The 25,257-nt window shown below is 38.6% G+C and overlaps 1 protein-coding gene across 2 annotated transcripts in view; it reads right to left on the bottom strand.

The window, feature by feature from the left end:
* lama5 (laminin, alpha 5) overlaps positions 1-25,257 on the bottom strand; it is an 80,938-nt gene that overhangs the window by 39,333 nt on the left and 16,348 nt on the right. For both annotated transcript variants that reach the window (XM_084098435.1, XM_084098436.1), the window contains exons 3-13: positions 12,727-12,844; positions 10,316-10,434; positions 10,012-10,182; positions 9,805-9,902; positions 5,151-5,266; positions 2,106-2,224; positions 1,805-1,895; positions 1,513-1,647; positions 1,324-1,368; positions 1,084-1,224; positions 355-492 (exon numbers count right to left, since the gene is read on the bottom strand). In XM_084098435.1, coding sequence (XP_083954561.1) covers positions 355-492; positions 1,084-1,224; positions 1,324-1,368; positions 1,513-1,647; positions 1,805-1,895; positions 2,106-2,224; positions 5,151-5,266; positions 9,805-9,902; positions 10,012-10,182; positions 10,316-10,434; positions 12,727-12,844 — 1,291 coding nt within the window. The remainder of the gene's footprint in view (positions 1-354; positions 493-1,083; positions 1,225-1,323; positions 1,369-1,512; positions 1,648-1,804; positions 1,896-2,105; positions 2,225-5,150; positions 5,267-9,804; positions 9,903-10,011; positions 10,183-10,315; positions 10,435-12,726; positions 12,845-25,257) is intronic.

Raw genomic sequence — 25,257 nt, 5'->3', positions numbered from 1 at the left:
ACAAACTCACAGTCTGTGAATGTGCAAACATAGACAAGAACAAAATTCCCATTGCTTTTGGAATGTTATTTCAGCACTCAGTCTATCAAATTAGTAATATCAGCCAAAAGGTAAAGGTGGAGAAAGTTATTTTACATTTTAAAATGTGCACTGATGAATCATGCACAATAAGACAAAGAATGAGTGTTAAGCAAGTAAATAGGGTAAACATTTAAATTGATCTTATACAGACTTCTAAGCAGTAAAACAATGCACAGGAAACAGTTTCTTTGTGGCTGCTTTGTGAAGTTCAAGGTTTGGCAGTACTCATGGGGAATTTTGGAGTTCAGTGAGATTAGAGTTGGCAAGACTCACATTGGCACAGTGGGTAGTTGAAGTAGCCGGGTGCACACTGCTCGCATGAATACCCCTGAAACCCGCTCCGACAAACACACTGACCCGTCACTGCGTCACAGGCCCCATCCAGGCAACCCTGGCCTGAACACTGACAGCCTGGGGGGAAGGGAGCGAGAATATGGGCATGTTTGCATTGCCTTTGTCTTTGGGTGGTATATTGTGCTCGCAAACACTCCAACTATGCACAAGAACAACAGCGGTTTAGCAGACAGACAACATTGGTGCGACAATCTGCATGTGTTTGCTCAGATGTCATCTGCTGCCGCAGCTTACAGAGACAAAAAAGACACAAATGGGCAGAACGGGACAGCTGATTTGATCTGGGACTTAGCAATGGACATACACACAGATACACAGAGAAATGACAAGTAATATACTTACATTAAAATATCACTGTGATTAACTCAGTGACAATTATAAGACTCATAAATAGCATTTAATAAATGCTTTAATTTAATAATTTGAATGTTCATTCAGATATAGTTAGATTCATATGCTTCAATATATTAAACATTTCAATTGACATTAACTGTTCAGCTGTCTATTATGTTTGTTAATGAACTATACCTCATATGCACCTGTTTATTTAACTTTATTTTTTTTAAATACTTATAATCATGTGGTGTCACCACACGGCAGTGGCATTAACATTAACATATTAAAGGGGCAGAGTGTGTGTGTCCTTACGTTGGCAGTTGAGGCCGAAGTGTCCATGAGCACAGGTGTCGCAGTGCTCTCCAGTGAATTGAGGTTTGCACACACATGTATTGGTGCGAGGGTCTGTCCTGCAGGAGTTCCCTTCTGTGCCTGCAGCACTGCACTCACAGTCTGCAAACACAAGGATTCAATAAAACGGGTGAAAAAATCAGTGAATAAGAGTTTCATCAAATCAAATTCGAGTCAAATTTAATCAAATCAGTGTCTTACTGATGATTTCCCCTGCAGGTCTGGCCTCTCCACTGATGTAAACCTCTGACGAGAATAAACACAAGAAAACACAATTGTTTGATAATTGTTTAGAGATTAGCCGCACTGGATGATTTCAGATTAAATATAATTCCTGAAACCTTCATGAAAGCTTCAAAGACACACACAGACACACACACACAGACTTACGGTAGCACTCAGGGAAGCGTTCGTATCCCTCAGCACATGCGTCACAGTTCTCGCCGGTGTAGTTGGGTTTACAGTAGCAGCGTCCGGTCAGGTCCTCACATGTGCCGTCAGTAAACTCAGACTCACACTGACACTCTGTAAAACCACACGTTAGTGTGAAAAAACATGCTTTAACTATATATAGTTTTATTTTCATTTAAATGCATGTATGAAAATATGAAAATAAAAGTTAATTAAAGATATAATTATATAAATAATTTTAAAATAACACTGTGTATGATTGAAGACTCACTTGAACAGGCGAGTGGGGACTCCAGTGGATGGTCAGGTGATCTGTAGTAGCCAGGAATGCAGTGCTCACAGTTGATGCCAGTTGTGTGGTGCTGTGAGAGAATAAAAATCATAGGATGTACTTGCAAAAACATCAAAAGCTGTGTTTCCAAACCCAGTGAGCATGTATTTGAGGCTCACAAATGTTATATGCACCTATGTTGCCCATAAATGCCATAAATGTATAGGTAGGTTTTGAGCCACAGCCAATGCCGCTGTACTGCTTTTGCGCTATAATTGTGTGTTTGTACACCTGAGCCCACCTGGCATTCGAGACACACTCCACCGCCCCTGTATTCTCTCTGCATGTTGAGACTGGTTCTCCGCTGGTCGATATTTGGATCATAGTAGCACTCTGATGAGTGTCTGTGGCAGTTACATGCTGAAAACACACACACAACACACTTACGTCACCATATAGTCAGCCTGAAGATGAAACACACTGAGATTAATAACTCATCTGCCAGTGCAGAGAGAACAATACACAACCAGGGAAGGACATACAGAGACACACACATCAGTGTCCACCTGAAGAGTTCAGACTGTCCAAAGACGAATGACAGCAGAGAAGGGAAAAAGAAAGAGAAAAGACAACAGCCATTAGCTAGGAGTGAAGTTAGCAAGGAGAAAATTAGGAAAAAACTGTCAGGGAATCTTTAGATTGTAGAATACATGTTAAAACGTATTGACAAAAAAAAAAACATTTAATAATTGTGTGTACCCTTACAAAAATTGGTAGCTTGGTATTAGATTAAGTAGATGTAGCACATGACAAAATCTAGTTATGATTTCACAATACTAGCAAACATTGCAATTGTTTATGTGTGTTTGTATGATGTGTCATGAGATGCTCGAAGAAAAACCCAGACGGATTACAGACCTTAACATATTGTGGTCAAATAAATTGACAATTTTATTTATTTATTTTTTTACAATAAAATGTAATTACAAAGTAGTCTACACACAATGTGACATAATTCAAATAATGGAGTCATATTGGATAATAGGGCTGTAAAAAAAATGAATGCAACGGTTTTTTTCTTCAGTTTAACGCATTAAAAAATTTTCAGCATCCATTTTTTCTATCATTCATTCAAGTGCTATTAAACCATTCAAGCACGATAAGATATTAAAAAAAAAAAAACAGGTGCGCTGTCTGTGAAGCAGCTCTCTGTAAACAAACACCCGATATAGGCGCACAAAAAGCTGCTTCAGACAGCACAGCAGAGCCGCATTGAGTTCTTCTTCGCACTTGAAAAGACAAAAACACACAATGAGTCTTAAATGAGTTAAAGAGTCTTAAATGAACATAAAAAGTTAAAAGGATAAGCGCCATGTGCGTCAGGTCCTACGGTAGTGACAGCAGCATATTAAACTCGCTGCTGTGATGTCTGTCATTAATGTTAATCAAAGAACAAAAGAATTATAATCAATTTATAAATCATGCAGTGAAGACTATGAAGTGTTTATTCGATTTTCTGTATATTTTACCTGTTAGATGCTCAAAAAGCTCACACAGAATTTTCAAACCAAGCAATTAACCAAAGCTGGTCAACGTGGCGAAATCAACCAACTTTACCAACATGATCCAGATGCAAAATCGTGGGGAAATCTTCCGATCTGACACGAAATTCCTATTTCAGCCCAGTGGGTTTAAAATTTGTGGTTGCAGCTAAGAATTGCATCACTAACAACACTTGACTTGACACTTGTTAACACTTGAATCAGCTGTGATTAGAAAAATCTCACACTGTCAGGAAAAGTTTTAAATATGCACCAGCAGGCATTAAATAGCTCTCAAAACTACAGAATGTGTGTTTTCCCTGTCCCACAGTAGAGTCTTTGACAGGACGTGCGGTGTGGAATGGCTGTGTTTTGTTAAGGGTCCAGTCCACTGACGGCAGGGTGAGGACACGGTGACCCGGCGTGAGATGAAACAGTTCTGTCAGATGGGACAGTCTCTCTGGCTTAACTCAAGCCAGCTCTGCTCACAGATGTGCTATAAACCTCACCGAGGTCTCTCTCCACACAAAAGGGCAGTTATATATTTGGGAACTCAGAGATTAGATTAGGTGAGAAACAGCGGATATCCAACAACATTCTCAGTGGAAACGTTTTCCAGACTGAAACGGCTCCTAATACACAGATAGACACCCAAAGAGTGAGACTGAGATCCTCTTAAAAGCATTGTGGGACTATTTTTACAGTGTGTGAGAGAAGTCAGACTGGATTAGCGTCTGTATGAGCTCACAGAAGGCTGGGGCTGTTCACATAGACTGCCAGCCGCTCTTATTCACACTGTCTCTGATGTCTTACTAAAGCAGGGACTACGCTGATTCTAAAGTAAACCTTTAAAAATCCTCACACAACAAAGCCAAATTCTAGATCTGAAAGGGTAATATGTATTTACATTTATAGAGGTATCAGAGGGCCATTTTTACCAAGAAGAAAAAGAAATACTGTAGTAAAAGAATGCGTATGTACAGGTGTGTGGTCTTTCTTTACAAAGTGACATCGCCAACTACTTTTCTGGCATAAATAATACAGCGCTATTAGCCGTTTTCACAGATCCGTGTGAACAGAGATCGTTTTGATAACGTTGTCATTCGTACGAAGAAAATTCTTTACTGTTTTTAGCACATCGTTGTCGTGTAAACGTACCTTCAGTTTGCTTATGGTTTCCTGTTTCCTTTGTTCTCATTTTCCCGCCACTAGTTTGTCACCATGGTTATTGATTTAACGATCACACCTGTTTGTATTCTGTTCATTATCACTGTGTATTTAAGTCCCTCATTTTGGTTCATTCAGTGGTCTGGTATTGTTTGTGCAATGCGCTCTGTTTCATAGACGCTCGCTTTTGTTTGTGCTGGAGTGGATTTAACTTAAATTTTGATTCGGGATCCTCTTCATCTTTACTGGAACCTAAAACGTTATAGTACATAAATATGTAAATGTATTTGTAGAATACTTAGCATAAAATAAAAGTATTTCAAATACATTATATTTATTTTTCACTAGGGTTGTGTGATTGACTGAATGAAGAAAGAAACAGATCACAAAACCAGACACAAATGAAGTGAAGATATTAAGTTTTGGAACCTTCTGAAAAAGTCACACTCGTACTTTTAGATGTCATGTCCATTCATACATAAAGAAGAGCACTGTTGGAAAGAATAAAGGAAATGCTGTTCTGCCATTAAGAAAGGAAAGAAGAGAAATCATGTTTATTGAACAATGTGTCAAGGAGGCGCCGGCAGGTACTAAATCTTTGTTTTGTGGGCTGGCTGGACGCAGAGTGGAGAACTCACGTTCACATTCATTGGCACTGTAAGTCGTGGCTGGTTTCCATGGAAACTGGTTGAAGCCGGGGCAACAGCGATCACATGACGGGCCGCAAGTGTTGTGCTGGCAGTCACACAGAAGCCTGGGGTACACAGACATAAAAGACAAAGCACAGGCTATCCCTTAAAACCATCCATCGTTCTATCATCCACATGCTTTTTAATGAAAAACTGATTTCATTAGGCACTTTACTTGTCCTTTTACTTTGCAATAAAAACTTATTATAAGTAATAAATACTGAATCATTTTACAGACTATATATTTATTTATATAACGTACTGTATATATAATGATTTTTTAAGTAAATTCTCACTGCCATGTTTGAAGGTTAGTCTCATGAGAATCACTCTTGTCCTCTTTCTGTCTCAATCTCGAGGGGCCAGTATATGCAAATACTAAAGCACTTCATGCCTATGGGAATCAAATGAGCCACACAAGAGCTTACAGTGTTTTAATTCAAGTGTCTAAACTTCTCACTGACCTTGCAGCTTCCATGAAAAGAGTGAATTAGGGAGATAGAGGGAAAGCGAGAGAGCCTTTAAAACCTGAGAGTCTGAAAGGGTTAAGTTTTTCACGCTTGCTTAATTTTCCTACGACATCTGAAAAGCTGATCGAATTAACTGAGACTCAGAGGTTTGCTCACGGGTGGCTGCATTTCCACACGTATCATTATAAAGCTACATAGCGGACAGTAAGGAACTGCTACACACTTCACATATGTCATATTTAAAAACAATCGTATAAATTCACATGAAAGCACTGCAGAACGTAAGTAAAACAGTATTTACATGATTTCAAAAGCCGTACAGACTTTTTTTATTCGCTATGGCGTTTATCAAACAACACCAAATGCAAGAGTACAGAGAGCCGCTCTGGATTCTTCCTCAAAATAGTTTGTGAGCACCACCAAGTCGTGGATTACGAGACAGCGGCTCTGGGCATGTGACCAAAAGCACAAATCTTTTTGGTTGGCCAGTTTTCTTTGCCGTGTGATGGAAAACAGATTAGAACACCTCAGTAAAAAATGTCTAAATCTTAGTTCACTCCTGCAATACAGTTTCTACAATGTTTGTTTTAAGCAATAATAAACAGGAAGTGATGCTGCGTCCCAATTTGCATAATATCCATCTTAAATAGTATTCGAAATTAGAATTAGTGTGTCCCAAATCGTAGTATGTTGAAATGAGCATTCCAAAGAAACACGATTGGTCTACTTTTTCCGGTTAGAATACGAAGTGCAGATCTGTGCGCACTCTAACGGCTAATATTGCCCACTCTAAAGGAAGGAAATTCAATTCAATTGAATGTGGAGGATTTTAATTGTGACAAAATGATTGGCATAGTATATAAGTAGGTGAATTGGGATGCTGCATGACTATTGATGGGGATTGATGGCTAATTCCATGCAGTCTGCCACATAAACACACTCAACAAGTAGACTTTTCACTTTCACTCATCTGAGTACTACCAAGTGCACACATATGGACGGACGGATGCACACTTTCCCTGAATCTGTTTGGACGGTTCAGCTTGAGCAGCAGTTTAATCCTTCATTAGCATCCACCCACAGTGAGAGCAAGTGTTCCAGAGCCTTACTTCAAATGAGCTACAGCCAACCATACCAACCAACCCCACCCAGAGTCTATTAACCCTCAGCTGCCCTCTAGATCTCCTCTAAGACTTTAATACACATGCCTGAACCTCTAACGCTTCGGGTTCAGCTTACAGCATGGAAGAAGTTACCTATCTACCCAAATTCCCCCATGAATCAACTGCACACTGACATCTGTTTAACTCCTGGTACCTGTGGGGCAAACAGGTGGATCTGGGAAGCTTATAGATGGAGCACGCTTTAGCGATTGACCTGTGACCTTCAGTATCTGACTCATTCTCTGGGTTATCCTCATTTAGCTGTCAATCAAAACCCTCCACCCTTCACTAACTGTCTGTATTCATTCAGTCAGCATTCATTCATTCAGAAAAGTATTCTCTAATAATACTCCTACTATTTCTGCATATACAGACCCTTTCTAAAAAATTAGAATATCATGGAAAAGTTTATTTATTTCCATAATTCCATTCAAAAAGTTAGTATTCCATAGATTATAGATTCAGGGCCCACAACCCCATAATTTGGGCTTCCAGCTCATTTGAATTTCAAAATTTGAATATTACATGAAATCACACAGTAATTACACAGTGATACCATGGTCATTGAACCAGGTTATTTTGGCAGTGTGGGCAGGTGCAAATCCTGCTGGAAAATGAAGGAAACATCTACATAAAGCTTGTCTGCTGAAGGCAGCATGAAGTGCTCTGAAAATGTCCTGGTAGACGGCTGCGTTGAGTGGACAGCACAGTGGACCAACACCAGCCGATGACATGGCTCCCCAAACCAACACAGACTGTGGAAACTTCACACTGGACTTCAAGCATCTTGGATTGTGTGCCTCTCCATTCTTCCTCCAGACTCTGGGACCTTGGTTTCCAAATGAGATGCAAAATTTGCTCTCATCAGAAAAGAGGACTTTGGTCCACTGTGCTTTCTTAAATCCAGTCAACGCAGCCGTCTACCAGGACATTTCCAGAGCACTTCATGCTTCCTTCATTTTCCAGCAGGATTTGCACCTGCCCACACTGCCAAAAGAACCAAAACCTGGTTCAATGACCATGGTATCACTGTGTAATTACTGTGTGATTTCATGTAATATTCAAATTTTTTGAAATCCTGTTTTCGTGGGTTTTATGAGTTGGAAGCCCAAATTATGTACAAATAAACAACTAAATACTTGAAATCGTTTAAGTTGTGGGCCCTGAATCTATAATCTATGGAAGTTTAACGTTTTGAATGGAATTATGGAAATAAATAAACTTTTCCATGATATTCTAATTTTTTGGAAAGGGTCTGTATATACACACACTATCATTAAAAAAGTTTGGGTTCGGTAAGATTCTCTTATGCTCACAAAGGCTGCATTTTTTGGATCAAAAGATGTGTGGTTCATATTGAAATATACAGGTGTGACAGTCTCAGAAGAGAACATCTGGTCTCCTACATCCATATCGCATGTATATCAGAAGATCTCTACAATATCAGTAACACACAAAAAAAAATCCTATAAAGAGGAAATCACAAAGAACAGCAGATTTAACAGAGATCCATGAAGGTTATGGAAACTCTCCAAACGCAATGTTAGCATATGTTTCTTGTTGCTATGATCTGTATTAACCCTCTGGGTTTTGATAATCCCCACACAGGATATTTTTTTTTTTCAAACTGATATATATGACACCTTCCAGGTGGTTCATATTCCTGTGTGCTTGCACTGAACGCTGCAGGAATCTGTGGAATGAGTGAATAGAGTAAGAGACTATTTATCAGCAGGGACAAAAACTATGACCGGCGGATACGTCTCGATTGCTACATACAAAGAGCCAGGAAAATCTCTCAAGATTCCTGAAATATTACACAAACCGTTGTCAGTTAAACAGCATGATCTGCTTTATGTCCAACGGTCTTCTACACTACCACATACACCACATACATTCGCTTAAATGTTTTCATTACTTTTTAACTTCAGACATCTTGGAACATGATTAAAGTAGCAAAACAAATAAAGCCACTGGATACATTCAACACAAACTTCTACAATGACCTGAGTGAATGAAACCCTTAAGTGAGCCAATGCTGAACTGATCCTTTCAGGGCATTGGTCAATTAGCAGGGAGGCTAAGAACAGAGTGATCTTCTGACAAGCTAGTAAATCCAGACGCCTGCAGGGCCTCAGAACTCAAGAATGTCCCTCCCCAGCCACCATCACTCACTGTCCTGAGACACGCGACGAGCTGCTATGACTATGAGCTTTCTAGCTAAAAACCCTGATGTGAATATCCTAAACAAAAAAAACAGATCCAGCATTGGTTGTTTTGTGATATGAGTGCAGCTGTTTTCTAAAACTCTTTTCTAAAACATTGTGTTTGAGGATAAATAATATTCTGAGGTGGAAATATATGCAGAAAGGTTAGAATCGGGCAAGTGAAGACTCCTCAGAGCAAAGCGTCAGGGCAGCATGTATGTGCCTGTGCTAGTGGTCTGCAGTGCAGGTGGAAACTAAAGGTAATTTTAACCCCCTCTAGGCATAGGAAAGAGCAGATTATGAACAAGTATGATTTAAGCCTCCTTCTATGGCACACGAGCACACAGAAAGAATGGGCCCCCAGCTCATGTGGAAGCGTCTGGACAAATCAGTGAAAAATTTGCATATTTGCAACAGTGTAGCAACAACATTTGCCAACTGATGATATCATTACAATTGATGGATAAGGCAGGAAGAGAGTTGGCAAAACAGGACATAATTTTTGGAGTCTTTTTTTAATGTTTTTGAAAGAAGTCTCTTATGCTCACCAAGGCTGCATTTATTTGATCAAATATTATGAAATACTATTACAATTTAAAATAACTAATTTTCTATTTTCATATATTTTGAAGTTTGTTTATTCCTGTGATCAATGCTGAATTTTCAGCATCATTATTCCAGTCTTCAGTGTCACATCATTCTGACTTGTGACTTTTAAATCCTATAAATAAAGCAAATTAAAATATTCTTAAAGGCCACTTACTTGTACGGGTCATTGGGGTCTTGAGCGTTACAGGCCTCAGCGTGGCCATTACACACGCATCTTCCTCCAATACTGATGTCTTTAATACTGTAGTAATACTGAAGAATAAATGCAGAAAATATATAGTTGGAATAATTTATGGTTTTGTAATGGAGCTTTGTTTGTCATTTTTGTCTATTCAAAACAATGAAGAGGGGTCTATCTTACTCTTCGTGTGACTGTGGGGTCTCTCAGGGCTTTGCCCATCAGGTGACCCAGCAGTGTGTTGGTGCGGAGGAAGCGCAGGCGGATGTTGGTGGCTTTGGTGAACTCCCTCAGAACAGGAGAGTAGGAGAAGTTCATGGCGCCCGGTCGTCCGTTCACCAGAGACACCACAATCTGAACGTGTGTGAGAGTGATTTAACAATGGCAAAAGTCTGACTTCACAATGATATCTAAAGTGTCTCTAAAAGTATACAAGTGCATCTGCGATGAGAGTCAGTGTTGAGACAGAGTTTGTCTGTGTCCGTACCTCTCCATTCTCCAAAGGGACAATCCGCGAGTACTCTGTTGTGCAGATGATATCGTCATCATGGTTGATCCGCTCGATCGTCCTCTTGCCAAACCGCTCGATACAATCTCTCTTAGAGGCTGGAGGAAAAACAGAGACAATGTACAGATCAGTAGAGAAAATGTTAGACACTGGTCAGGACAATCTATTTAAAGTCACCATGAAATCAAAATGGACAATTCTTGATTTGTTCATAGAATATTGCAGTATTGATTATAAATGATTTATCCGTGCACATCATTTTTTTTTAATTAATGTGCCCTCAAAATCTTTAATCAAAATAACTTCCCCTCCCTCTTGCAGCTCATCTCTTCTCTTCTCTGATGATGTGTTTACTGGCGTGAGGGCGGGACAACCTGTCACTCACATGAGATTGACCAATAGCAAACCACAACCATCCAAACAAGTACCGCCCTGCAGACTATCGCAAGTAAATAAATTTGTGAACTTTGATTATTAGTTGACTTTGGTTTGATTCTTGATATCTTTAAGTTTTATTATTAATATTAAGTTTTATTAAGATTATTAGTATCTTTAACTAATTCCATTTAGGAATGTCACAGTGTTTTAATAATATTATGATACCCATAATTTAACAGTAACTGATAAAAATAAAATATTTTAACAAAATGTTATCTAAAGAAAATAATCATTTTAATATCAAAACATAATATAAATATATTTAAAACTAATATGAACTAATACATAAAAACAATATAAATATTATTTAAATGAATATAAATGAACAGTATAAATATAACTCAATTTAATATAAATTAGTAAATTAATATAAACATAATACAAATTGTTATATATAATCAATTATTCGTAACATTATTTGTAACATTTGTAAACCTGAACTTAACTAGAAGTACTGGTTAAAATTGTCCCAATGTATAGCTGTTGATTGTTAACATTAGTTTTCCAGCTAGTATTAGCAGGTAAGTCCATTGCTTAATGTTTCTTTTTACACCAATATTATATTTCAATCTGGATATTACTCATAATATAGAACATCATCTTAAGTTTTGTGGCCATTTTTCCCTAACAAAATAAACAATTATTATCAAGCTCTTGTTCTTCTGAATGCAAGGCTGACTCTAGACTGAATATTAGAGTATCTATGAAATAAGCTACTTATAAAGTATATATCACACAGCAATCTGTCACAAAATGTTCTCTCCATCTTTCTCTAGCGTCTTTGTTTTGTACGGAGCCATGAAGGCAATTGTGGGTTGATGGACTGTGTTGTCAAAACAACTGAAAATTACATTTCATTATGCTGATAATGTCAAACCTCCAAATGTGATGGGTGTAGTTATTGTTGCCAGGATTGTACACACCTACACTACTGATGGCCTTCAGTGACAAACAAAACAACACAATATGTGTGTTTGCAAACCCTAGAGCCAGAGAACAGAAAGAACTGTCCAAAACCTGACCTTTCTCACTTAACCCACACTTTCATTCCTATAATGCATTCTTTTCAATCACTGAAGGCCACACAGTATTCATGAAGCTGTTTTCATTACTATGTTGAAAACCGGAAGTGAACATAACACATAAGGGGCCCTATTTTAACGATCTAAGCGCATGGTCTAAAGCGCAGGACGCAAGTTCACTTAGGGCGTGTCCGAATCCACTTTTGCTAGTTTAACGACGGGAAAAATGGTCGGCACGCCATGCGCATGGTCTAAAAGGGTTGTCCCTGTTCTCTTAATGAGTAATGGGTGTGTTTTGGGATTTAAGTGCGTTAAACCAATCAGAGTCTCATCTCCCATTCCCTTTAAATGCCAGTTGCGCTCGCGCCATGGCGGATTCGCTATTTACATGACGGAATTTGATAGTGGAAAGACTGAATGCGTCTCCAGAGCGCAAACGGATCTGCTCGTGCGCGAGGTAAAAGTGCGCTTGCAGACCATCTACGGGACAAGCCGGATTCCACCATATCTTTATGTACACAATATTAATCTTTTACATTGTAATCCTTTTATTTTAAATATTTGGCATGTTTGTGTGCTGCTGTGCGTCCCTGAGTGTTTAATAAGCAGAGTGTACACGCGTTGTGGACCCGCCTATAGGCGCACATTAGTAACACGCTCTTTAAATAACAAAAAAATTGCGACCAGGTTTCAGTTGGTCAATGGGGCAGTCTATTTCTGTTGCCTCGAAATAGCAACGCGCCAACAATGTGCACAAATGGAAGCAAATGCATTTTGGCGCAGGACATGCAAATGGCGCAGGACATGAAAATCATAACTGGGTCGGACTGAAACTAGCAAAAAACACTTGCATCGCGTTTGGCGCTGCATTGCACAGGGTGTAAGATAGGGCCCAATAACAGTGATAAAAAGCTCATTTTGGTTACTCACAGGCGAAGAACTTCCATGGCTGGTATGTTTTCCCAAAGTCAATGGAGCGCTCCAGAACCCACAGGTCCGGCCGGGGCGAGTTGGCAAACTTGATGAGCACGTATGCAACATGGAAAAGCTGTGAAGAATGAAAAGATATAAGTATGTAAGTTCACAATATGAATAATGTCTTATTTGCATAAACTCTATAATTTATATCTGCATTACTGAATATCAGCCAAGATGGCTGATATTCAGTAATGCAGATATAAATCTATCAGTATCAGCAATGGCCAAAAATCAAACAAATTGGTGACAATGAACTTAGACACAATGAACCGACCCTAACACTGTACAATACTTTAGTTTAACCTTGGTTATACATGCATCCAATGGAGCTGAAGACGGAAGCTGTACTTTAATGTCTTTCTATACTTTAATGGAGGCGATGACATCACCACCTTAAACTTCCTTTTCACTAAAGTCATCACATATCAATATCAATCCTGTCTCTGTCTTTTATATGACTGACAGATTGATAAAGTATTTGAGGTTCACAGATGTTCTCCCACAGTGACTTAATCAAAGATATGGACATAATTGGACTGTTTTCCCTGAACTCACTCCATTAGCATGACTCAATCAAGATACAGTATTTCTGCCCCAGAGAGAAAGAAAGGAGGAAGGAATGACATCATGTTTGTTTAAAAAAAACATCAATAATATAACAATACTAAAACTAAAAATCATGTCAAACTAGAAAAAAAGTATTTAAAAATACATTTTAATTCAGAAATGATAAAAGAGGTGTAATTTCTGAATGCATTACCAGATACATAATAGATTTATAAGAACTTTATCATTCTTGTCTAAAGAAAATGGAATCATGGAAAAACATGGATCATAGAATTAAGATAAAAATATTTATTTCAAATTTGTTTACAGGGAGATAACATTTCTGATGAAAGCCAAAACTCAGGCCCATTTTAGTCTTATGTGATAACCACCTGACATTAATTTGTGTTCTTTTTGCTATCTCTACCACTCCCAAAATACCATGACACATTCTCATGGCAACAGGTTTTCTGTATAAGTTTAATGAATATTAAACAATAAGAATAATTCATAATGAGGCATCCCATTATAAATTTCAGACATTCTTCATTTAATCTTACTGGAAAAGTGTCTTCCTTAGGAAAGCCAAAGGCTTAATGCTTAAACATCCATCTACTTCCTCTCTAAGCCCCTCAGCTCTGACAACACAGTATGCCCTTCATCACACACACACACACATACACACACACACACAAAACCATCCCCCACCATCTATACTAACTTCCACAACCCCTCAATGCAATGCAACACAACCCAAAAGCCCCACTGCTACAAAGAAGCACTTCAGCCACATCAGGGGCTTTTGTCAACGCAAGCCTCCTCACAGATACACAGAACAAAAACACATCTGTGGAAATATCTGACGGGACTAGCGAGGTGGAAAGGTGGGCTCTTTGAAATGGGGATCAGATGCTCTTTCTTCCATCTGCCAGACGGCCCGCTGGTCACAGGGGTGTGAATGAACCTGAACTTCAGACTGTGTGTGTGTGTGTGTGTGTGTGTGTGTTCTGTCAAGAGGCAGGAAGTTTTATATGAGCATGAGCATATATCTAACCATATGGACCTAATGTCTTATGGGCTGTAATGCCTTTAGGGTTAACTAAACAGCTTTAAACCATCAAAATCCTGTCTCTGAGGTCACCAAATTTCAAATGATATACATTTTTTTATTAAAAAGGAACAAAAACTGGAGAGATAATTCAAATGTAGGAAAAATGCAGATTTAGATGTACATTTTTATTCTTTCTGATGAAAACATAGTGGTTGCCACAGCAAAAAAAAAAAAAAAAAAAAGAGCCCTAAGTGGCTTGAAGCTACTGTTGCTTTGAGTGGTTGTAAGTGCTTGCTACTTGGTGCTAGTGTCTTCTGGATGGTTTGGGGTTGCTAGGGTGTTGTGAGTAGTTTCTAGGTGGCTACTTACCCGGAAAAGCTCTTTATTTGTTTGGGTTGGGCTGTGTTTGCTGCAGTGTGAGGTAAGTGTGTATGAAATGTATAATAAAAGTCTAGTTGTGTCCAGATTCCTTGTGTTTAATGATTGCTCAAATTCCTCTTTGTGTTGCCACAGTGATAAGTGTGGAAACACACAGGTTTGGGGACTGTGAATCCTTGGCCAAACATTAAGCACCTGAGAAACCGGCAACACCTTGTCAACAGGGGAAAAGGACATGTAAATGTAACGTTCTTAAATAAAAGATAAAACTAAACTTGGGTTGATATTTCCAAAGGGCTGTTACCTGATTCAGTTGTCTAAGTTGTTTCATTCTGGAATAAGTTGTCATGTGTTATGTGGGACATATTGAGTAACATTATTTAACTCTTTTTGACTGTACAGAAGCCTGTTGCAGGTATAAGTGAACAGCATTGGTGATGGTGAGGTGATCTGTGCATGTCTGAACATGCTTCAAAGTGAACGTATGTACGTATAAAGTATGTTCATTCCATTCCCCTCACCCTCATCTAGTATACGCTTTTCCCTACCTACACCAACATACTTAAAGTCTTTATGTATAATGCATTATAAGGCTATTCATAATGTACATTATAATGCATTATATTATAATATTATAGTTGATCCTTCCCTTCCCGCTTAACTCACCCTTAAATCTACCTATACCACCAAACCTGTCCCTAACCTTACCCGTATCCCACCTCGATAGCAGCAAAAGTGCTTTGCAATACATGAACGCAATACATACAATGTACTTATTTTTTAAGTGACCACATAGTAGTTAAAGACACCTTATATAAAGTGTGACCCAATAAATCATCAATTTACAGTTAATAGAGAGAAACTATTTTATTTGAAAACTTGGACTATATATGTTTTTGTGCAAGAAACTCATACTTGGTGTGAATGAGCCTAACAGAGTACTATAGCAATTAACACTGGGTTGCGCACCCACTTGTTCCCTCTCTCCCTCCTCCTATCCTCTTCTTCCTTTCATCACATTTTTTATCTTTATACCACATCCTGTCATGATGCAAGCGGCGGTCTGTGTAAAGACACTGGTGCTGCTCTGCAGGAATGGACTGTATCGCAACCTCAGTCGGTCCGACTTCGGAGCGCCAGACAGGCTTGAGAATAATGGCATGCTTATGAGGAGAGCAGGAGGAGGAGGGATTACCATGGCAACGGGGGATGCCGTAACAGCTGCACGCGTCCCTTCACACCTGGAGTCCCGGCACATGTCATAAATCCTGTTACATCGTTAACTGGTAAGTACATGGTTTAGTAAAATGAAACTATGATGGGTCACTCCAGAGTTCAAAGATCAAACACAGCTGTTGCCCCCTAGAGACAGAATCTGATCAGGGCAAACGGATCCCACCCTTACAGTCCATTCCAGACATGCCTGTGAGAGCTGTGTTTACTGCCATCAATTCACAGCCACAGACTCACAAGAAACAGCACAGACAGTCTATCACCTCTTAAAGCATATACACACTACAACACCGGTACATGTAACCTCAGGACATGAGTCACTGGATACTTTCTCTCTTTCCAAACACAAAAATGAACCACAAGAGCATTTCTCATTGCTAAGGTATTCTGAGTTGTTGCTAGGGCGAGTTGCTTACTGGCTCAAGTCAAAAGAACCCACTCTCAAGTTACTATAATATTCCAATGTTTAGATACAGCCATCTATGGGATATTTTTCCTATGGGGGGGGGTTGCTTAGACCAACACAGGCAAAAAATTGCAAATCTGATCACTTTCTTCAAATTCCTAACCTCAAGTATGAGCAATTGTAATGAAGATACTCCGCAAACACCACTTATTATGCACAGGAAAAACATCTTTAAGAAAGAACATACCTGTCTATGGAAGACCCCAACAAAACGAGTAAAGACTTGAACTCAAGAAGCACCTTTTTTTTTGCCTCCTCAAGGCAATGATGCCAGTAAGAGAAGACAAAACACTAAGTTAGGATAAGAGACTGAAAGGACAAGTAATGCAGAGCAGATAGAGGCAATAGAGAAAGAATAAAGTCAGATAAATATGTGTCCAAGCCATGTAATTGAAGATTCAGTGCATAAATGTGTGTCCTGACACACTTTTCTGTTGAACACTCTTATTTATAGCTGAAATCTGGCTACTGTTAGCATTTGGGCAAGTGTGAACATGAGCAGACACTGGTAATCTGCACTCAAAATCCCACACTACGACAAAACATACAGCACTGAAGAAAAGGCCTGCATAGCTTTCCGCCACGCTGATAGGGAACTCTGCAGACAGCCCGAAAAAAGGACAAGAGGACAGTGTTCGCCCTGAATGTTTTATAACTGCAGCTCATGGAGCTTAAAGGTCCCTCGAAGTCTCTCAGGGGGTCACAAGAAAAAAAAACTAAAGAAAGGTAATCCTATAAAATGTGCCATAAAAATCTATCTGAACTGAACTGAAAATGTTTCTCTTATATTCTAATATTGAGCATACATTGTTAACTTGATACGAATAAAATATTTTCCACATAATATTCCAATATTACATTTTTGACCAAAAAGCATGTTGAAATCACACAGTATACACTACCTTTCAAAAGTTTGGGGCAAGTGGATTTTTTTTTTTTTCAAAGAAATAAATACTGTTATTCACCAAGAACACTTTTTAAATTGATCAAAAAAAGTAAAGACTTGCAAAACATTTCTATTTCAAATGCTGTAGTGTAAATGGCTCTTTATACATGAAAATATATAGCCACTTTTATATTTTAAGAGGACTGTGCCATTTAAAAGTTAAAGCCTGCGTTAAGCCATGAGCATCTAAACGTACCCATGACTGAATTGACCGTAAGCACACTTACTCAAATGTAACAGTCTGCTCCTAAATACTACATTTAAACTGTTAAACCACATGCTATAAAAGTGTCCAGAGGTGCAAACACCCCATAAAAAATGTCAACATTCACAAACAGGTGTGCTTCACCGACCCAGTGCGGCTGAAAGGCATCTATGCTGCCATAAGCCCTCGCAGACAAGAGAGCTCTTGGGCTCATGTGGGCTAACCTCATTCCTGTGGACTTTAGTAATGTATGGAGAAAGACACGCTGTTCATCAGTTCTCAGCTTCGAGACAGAGGGATGTCACCGATGACATGTATAATCACACTTCATTTCCTGGGAATGCTGGATGGGCAGCTAAGATATGAGTGTGTGTGTGTATTATCAGCCCTAAGGCATAAGAGAGAGGGGGTTAGATGAGTTTGAAGGGTGGTCATCTGTTCACACCTGCTCTGCATGCCTATCCCATCCTCCCCTCCTGCAAAAGCACTACTATCAGTCTGGGATAATTTGAGCATTACAGGAATATACTGTATGTTTTCCTCTGAGGACCATGACTGGATTTGGGAATACTTGCTGTAGGGTGTGAGGTAGGGTAGAAGTGGTGGGATTTGTGAATTCCAAGCGTACTTAAATGTTACATCTTAGCTCTCCTTGTGACTTAACCTGACTTTTCCATGTGTCTATTTAACTTAATTCTAAAAGCTTTTGCTCCATCCTACTTCAGTTATTATCTTGCTTCCATCATCAGCATCATTATCCTGACCAGGCATTTTTATAATTATAGTCCCTTTGGAATGACATGGGAAGATCAGAGGGAGTGGGCTATCTGTGCTTTTCTTTCCTAAACTGGGAGGTCAAGTGGCTAATTGTTGGTAGTTCAGTGTTTAACCTGCTGGTTCTGCTCTTGGCTGGTCCTGGGAGTCTCTGGGAAAAAGTGGTGGGTGTTTTCTGTCTACCAGATGCTGTCCAGACTCTAATTAGATATCCCAGAGTATAGTCAGTGTCCTATCTGTGTCCTACACACACACACACACACACACACACACACACACACAGGACTCAAGGGGAGTTCCCATGGCTCTCCAGAATAAATGAAACAAAGTGAAAACTTTTATATACTTCCATGTGTGTCTTTTCACTTACAGTAGGTTTGGTATTTGAAGATCACAAAGGAAAAAGGGAGATGGACTGTTTTTCAGTGTTTTTCAGAAGGATCAGTGTTTTTGAACAAATCAGTAGAATGAATGATTCAGTGATTCACTCAAAGACCGTCACTTGATTCGTTCCAGAATTAATCTGTGTTTTTGAACAAATCAGTTGAATTATTATTTTAATGACTCACTCAGAAAGACCGTCACTTGTTTAATTCCAGAATGAATCTGTGTTTTTGAACAAATCAGTAGAATGAATGATTCAATGACTCACTCAGAAAGACCGTCACTTGTTTAATTCCAGAATGAATCATTGTTTTTGAACAAATCAGTAGAATTAATTATTCAATGACTCACTCATAAAGACAGGCACATGCTGCCACACACTCGCGTATTGATGTAACCTGCAGAAAGAAAAAAATCCTCTAATTCTACTAATACACAGACTGAAAGTCTTTCTGGAACGTGCAAACACGGACAGGCGATACAAACCCAAGCACCGTTGGACTGTACATCAACGCTCTTACAACGACAATCAGCCAAACAAATCCAAGGACTGAAACATACCAAAACTGTTCAAAATATAACTTGAAATGATCTTCTCTGCAATACACTAAGCAGTCAACTTCAAGCATATTGTCAATGTCTCCACGAAGAGCCTGTTATACTTAAGTGCAACCTAATTACACACAGAAATAGACCAAAAACGACAAGCTGAGATTGATGAATGTAACTGAAGTCTCCCTCTCCGCCCTGCTCAGTAAAGTGTTTAAATAAAAGTGAATGTATGGGCTCTGTGTATAGCCTTGATCAAGCATTAAGAGTCTTGAATCATTGGTGAACCCCCATCTCCTCTGCCATTGAAAAGTCCTGAAAGAGGAAGCAAGAAACAAGAGCCAGCGCCCTCCTGCCCAGCACAGTCGGAAATCCTTTTGTGCTCCTCTGGGAACTCGCTGAGAGGTTAGATGTGGTGAAGGCAGGTGCCCTCTCATTCAGCACCATGAATTACCACTAGCGCTACATTAGACATGGTTCACTCACTCAACTGCGACCAGTTTTTACGCTGATAAGCTGTGTCCTCTGTTTAAAGTTATAGTCCACGCAAAAATGAAATTTCTATCATAATTTTCTCATGCTTATGTTCAAAATTTGTACGACTTTCTTTCTTCTGTGGAACACAAAAGAAGATATTTTGCAGAATGTTAAGAACCAAACAACATCAGGAAGCACATACTTTATGTATGGATGAAAAAAAAACATTCCTCACACTATCTTGTGTTCATGAAGGTAAGTAAATGATGATAGGGTTTTCATTTTTGGGTGGACATCATTATGGGGGTATTACAACCTCATTTCAGAGTATTTCATATAACTTTGATCTCTGAAGTGTTTTTTTTTTATTATTATTACAAAGTATTACATTATTGCAACTGTTACATTTATATATGACTGTCATGGAGCAGTATATCATAAGAGTGATTATTACATAAATATTTTGCACATAATGTATATACTTTCATATTTTTATTTAATTCAAACACAAGATAATATTCTCTACATTAATGCCACCGGGACAGTCTGATTTACAAACAAATCACTCTTATGAGGCTTTTTTTAATGAATTGTTTAAGACTCCTGGTTTGAAAAATCCTTCACTGAATGAACTTACTGAATCAAGATATGACTCATTAACTGAACTGGAGGTTCAATACATCATTAGTTCAATATGTATCAATTAAATACTTAAATGTAAAAAAATGTAAAGATACCAGCCTTTCTCCAGTACTGGTAGTACCGAATACCAGGTCAGTTTGGTACCGGCTGATAGACGCTGCTTTCAAGAGCTCCAGTGTGAATTTGTGTGCATGTTTTATGAAGAGCGTCAGAGGTCTCTATTTACAATGTGTTTTCAGAGTGTTGAGCATTTTAGCCAATCACAGACATGCCTGTCGAGCACGTGAACGCAATTGCCAATCAGAGGCGAGTTATCAAAAGGAACATTTAAAAAAATGTGTGGTGACTAGGGGGCCAATGTTTCGTAAAAATTTGAAGCTTCCCCGGGCGCCGCCATTGATTAGCGGACCCCCACCTGCTGTTAGCATCCCATTGACTCCCATTCATTTTGGCGTCACTTTGACAGCGGATAACTTTACATCTGAGGCGTTTAAAGACTCCATTTGTCCATTATTTATTTCTAAAGAAACTAAGGAATGTATAAAAGGCTCCATTACCTTGTATCTTACGTTATGGCCCCATAGAAGCCGTTTTTGTTAAAATAGGCTAACGATTGCGTCATAACCACGCGACTCTCTGTCGCACAGTAGAGAGACTACCGTATGGACAGGAGGAGAAGCTTGCGGGCAATCGGGGGGACGTGGAGGCAAAATGACAAAATAATTAATCAGAATCCTCCTAGCTCATGGACACCTCCTACTCACACTCTCCGTCTCTGCAAGTTTCGGAAGGGAATGATTCAGATTTATCTCGGCACAGCTACTAGAAGACAGACGGGTTGCTCACGTCACATCTACGTCAGCTCAGTTTGAGTCTGCGCAGTATGCTCGACCATCAGGAAGTGAGAGCTTCTAATTTGCTTCACTTTTCTCCGTTGAAACCTATGGGGTCGCTGTGTCCAGTTTATATACTGTCTATGGTGGTGACTAGTTACAGCATAACATCTAAAAAAAAAAGTTTCTTTATTTGTGAAAAATACTATGATTACAGACAGAACCAAGTAAATCTGTTTATTTTAAATGTTTATTTTTCGAATTCAAATTATTATTTTGTAAATTCTTGAACAATCCGACTACTGGTCTGATCTCCTTTTGCTTTGACTGTCTGGGTGCTCAGAAGTCATTATGGCTTTTCACACCCCAGATTATCGCCGTTCTAACCCGGGTAAAGGAACGTTTCACACATGTAATTTAGAAGTGGGGTTAGCACTGCATTTTACCCGGGGTTATGAAACCCTGCTCCAGGGTTTTGCCTGTTTTTGCGTTGTTAACCCCGCATTGCGGTGCCAACCGTGTACAGTGTGAAACAAAGCATTAGAATGTTATGCCTAAATGCTTAGCAACAATCAGCCAATAACATTTGTATAGCCACAGAAACACCACAGTTTGTTTAAAAAATATGCTATTTTTCAGCGTTTGAGGGGAAACATTTCAAATGGTGACAGAAAATGCAACAACTGGAGGGAAGAAGTCCGAAAAGTCCATTCTAAACTTGATAGTGGTCGGCAGTATATAATATGGGGATGCACAATGCTAGAGCCTTTATGTAAACAGGTTATATGCTGAGTTTGTCCAACCAATGACACCGCAAATATGCAAATAAGCATGATAACCCAGGGATAAGGAATGTACAGTGTGATGCATTATGAATACCTAGGATTCATTTTTAACCCCAGGTAGATTATGAGTAATGTGAAACATGACGCAAGATAACCCAGGATTTTGTTTACCCAGGGTTTAGAATGACCCAGTGTTAACAAGTACTCATCATCGGTGCTGGACGCATTAATCTGTGATCCTCCAGATCTGAACTCAGAGCTGTTGTTGACCTGGTGAGATGGTCCAGGCTGTTCATCATCAGTGCTAGACTCACTCATAGATGTCTCAGCATATTCTGTCGGTGGGCTATTAATGTATACTGGATAAAACGCAATTTCCAAGGACTCACCCGATGTGTGCAAAGTGACAGACCAGTAATCTGCATTCCAGGCCAGCATGGTGAGCAATGGATTGCTTTCAGGACCATGTGTCAGGAAACACTGAACAAGTAAAGTGAGAGATCTTCGGACCAACCTAATATAAAAACCTGGGTTGAAAACAGTGAATCGATGTGGCATGCGTATTTCTACAACATTTCTCTGGATATGATCATCTATAATTGTAACGTTAATCACATATTGTGGCCACAAATCAAAAATAACTAACTGACATCTTCAGTGATGTTGCCGTCAAAAGGTTCACCTTGAGCCATCTGAACCGTACAGTTATCTACAGAACTACAAACTGGTATTTGATCAGTAGTACCCAGGCAACACTACTGTGCGTGTATGTGTGTGTGTGTGTGTGTGTGTGTGCGTGTGTGTGTGTGTGTGTGGCCACATAGCCTACTTGATAAGCAATGAAGCAATTTGTATTGTTATCTTATAAATAATAACATAATATATATAATTTATTATAATATAATATTATGCCAAACTACTTATTAAAAATATGCCTATCATAGAAAAGAATTAAGGTCATTGTATGTGTGAATAAAAATACTTTTGAGGCAAATATTCATGACCTAATGCTCCATGGAAGTCAATATATACATGTAATATATATACATGTATACACTGATATACAAGAATAAAATATACAAGAATAAAAATCTTAAATAAATCTTAAATTTATCTTTTTCTAAAATTTTAACTTAAATAAAATGAATGGCTATTAATGCTATTTATGTCTTGCTATTTGTTTTAATAATAAAATCTTAAATTTATCTTTATATTAAATTTTTATCTTAAATAAAATTACCGACTTTTAATGTTATTTGTTTCTTGCTATTTGTTTTAATAATAAGCACAAGCCGTGACTGTGCCAGACGTTACTCCACGCAAAAAACATAATGTGACTGAATGCCCCAATGCTAAGTATTGAAATATATGTTTAACCAACATTATTACTTATTAAAAATTATAATTATCTCACCTAAATATTTGCTCACTCTATGGATTTGTGTTTTTACAATGGGTATTTTTTGCTTAATAGCTTGGACAGTAGACACAGCACAAGGATAATAACAGCCAGTAAAATAAGAACAAATAAAGTAAAAGCAGTAGCACAAATAAGCACAACAGAATAAAGATACAAATAAAAAATAGAAATAGAAAACATAGAAAAATTGCGTCATCTAATAGACTTTTATAGAGACCACCGATCAAACTATATAAAGCTATTATCGGCCGATAACGATCAGCGCCCTTATTGAGCATCACATTGACAGCACTGACCCTAATGATATTTATGGAAAACTTTTTGATAAAGTCAGCTGTGAATGCATAGCCTGGTGAGAAATTAAACTCTTAGAATGGGACAACGGTGACAGGAACAGTTTAATTAAGAGTATGAAATCAAATATGGATACATAGCTTCTAAAAAGCACTAAAGTGGAACTTTAGTGGAAACTAAAGTAAAAAAACTCAAAATGCAGTGTTTGAGGAGTGATGGGATTTTACAAGCATGTACCCCCAAGTCAAATTCAGGAATAGTTGCCTCACGTCATCTGTATTTGGAGCCCTCCTCACTCATTGAACCTTTTATGGCCCTTCAAATGGAGGTCTTTTTAGACTTGTTTATCTGCCCTGTTTATCTCAGATGGAGAGGAGGGATGGATTTATCACTCTTTTTGTTATTCCTCTCCTGGGTTCTCATGCGTGGGGGCAAAGTTTAGAAATCTCCCTACAGGACACTTTGGAACCGTACAGTGCTATGCATAAGTTTAGACACCCATGCTAAAGTTGACTAAAAAGAGGAATAAAAAATCATCTTTTGGAAATTTAACTTAATGCCTTAATTAAAAAAATTAGGAAAAATCCAACCTTTAAGGACACCAATTTTCTTTGTGAATGAATAATGTATCGTAAATAAATAAATGTTCTTCCTTAAAATACAGGGTGCATAAGTTTGGACACCCCTATGTTAAATTCCCATAGAGGCAGGCAGATTTTTATTTTTAAAGGCCAGTTACTTCATGGATCCAGGATACTATGCATCCTGATAAAGTTCCCTTGGCCTTTGGAAATAAAATAGCCCCACATCATCACATAGCCTTCACCATACCTAGAGATTGGCATGAGGTACTTTCCATAAGATCATCTCTCAATGCAAATCAAACCAGCTATTAGGCTAACTGAAATAAAACCATGCCAATCTTTTTTAATTAAGGCATTAAGTTCAATTTCCAAAAGATGATTTTTTATTCCTCTTTTTAGTCAACTTTAGCATGGGTGTCTAAACTTATGCATAGCACTGTATATCAGAACCGTAGCACCACGTTTTAATGCATCTACTGTATACTGTGAATACATACAGAATATATTCACTTCCACGGGTAATATCAGGCTAGAATCCACTTTTAAAGTGCATCCTTTTCTATTTTCCTGAATGCCCTTCTCTGTGTCTTGATTAAAAGTGGGGCCTAGAGGAGGGGAAAGGCCAGTGAAAACAGCCCGCTTCAGGGCAAAGGGAGGGGGAAAGGTATTTATATCCCTCTATTAACCAAAGTGACCCCCTCTCCGCAACAAACACACTTCCCCTCCCCTCTCAGGCCCAACCCAACCAATGAGCCATTGAATGGATGAAAGACTTCAACAACAGCTCTTGTTGACCCGGCAAAAACAAACATTTACTATCTCATTAACAAGGCCTCACATTCACTCCATCCCTTCCCGTCTTTTTAGTAGCAAGTACTTTAAACTCCCAAAAAAACACTATCATCTATCAGTGTGG

Source organism: Abramis brama (assembly GCF_963993115.1).
Source record: "Abramis brama genome assembly, chromosome: 22".
Lineage (NCBI taxonomy): Eukaryota > Metazoa > Chordata > Actinopteri > Cypriniformes > Leuciscidae > Abramis > Abramis brama.
This window is presented reverse-complemented; position numbering and strand designations above follow the sequence as displayed.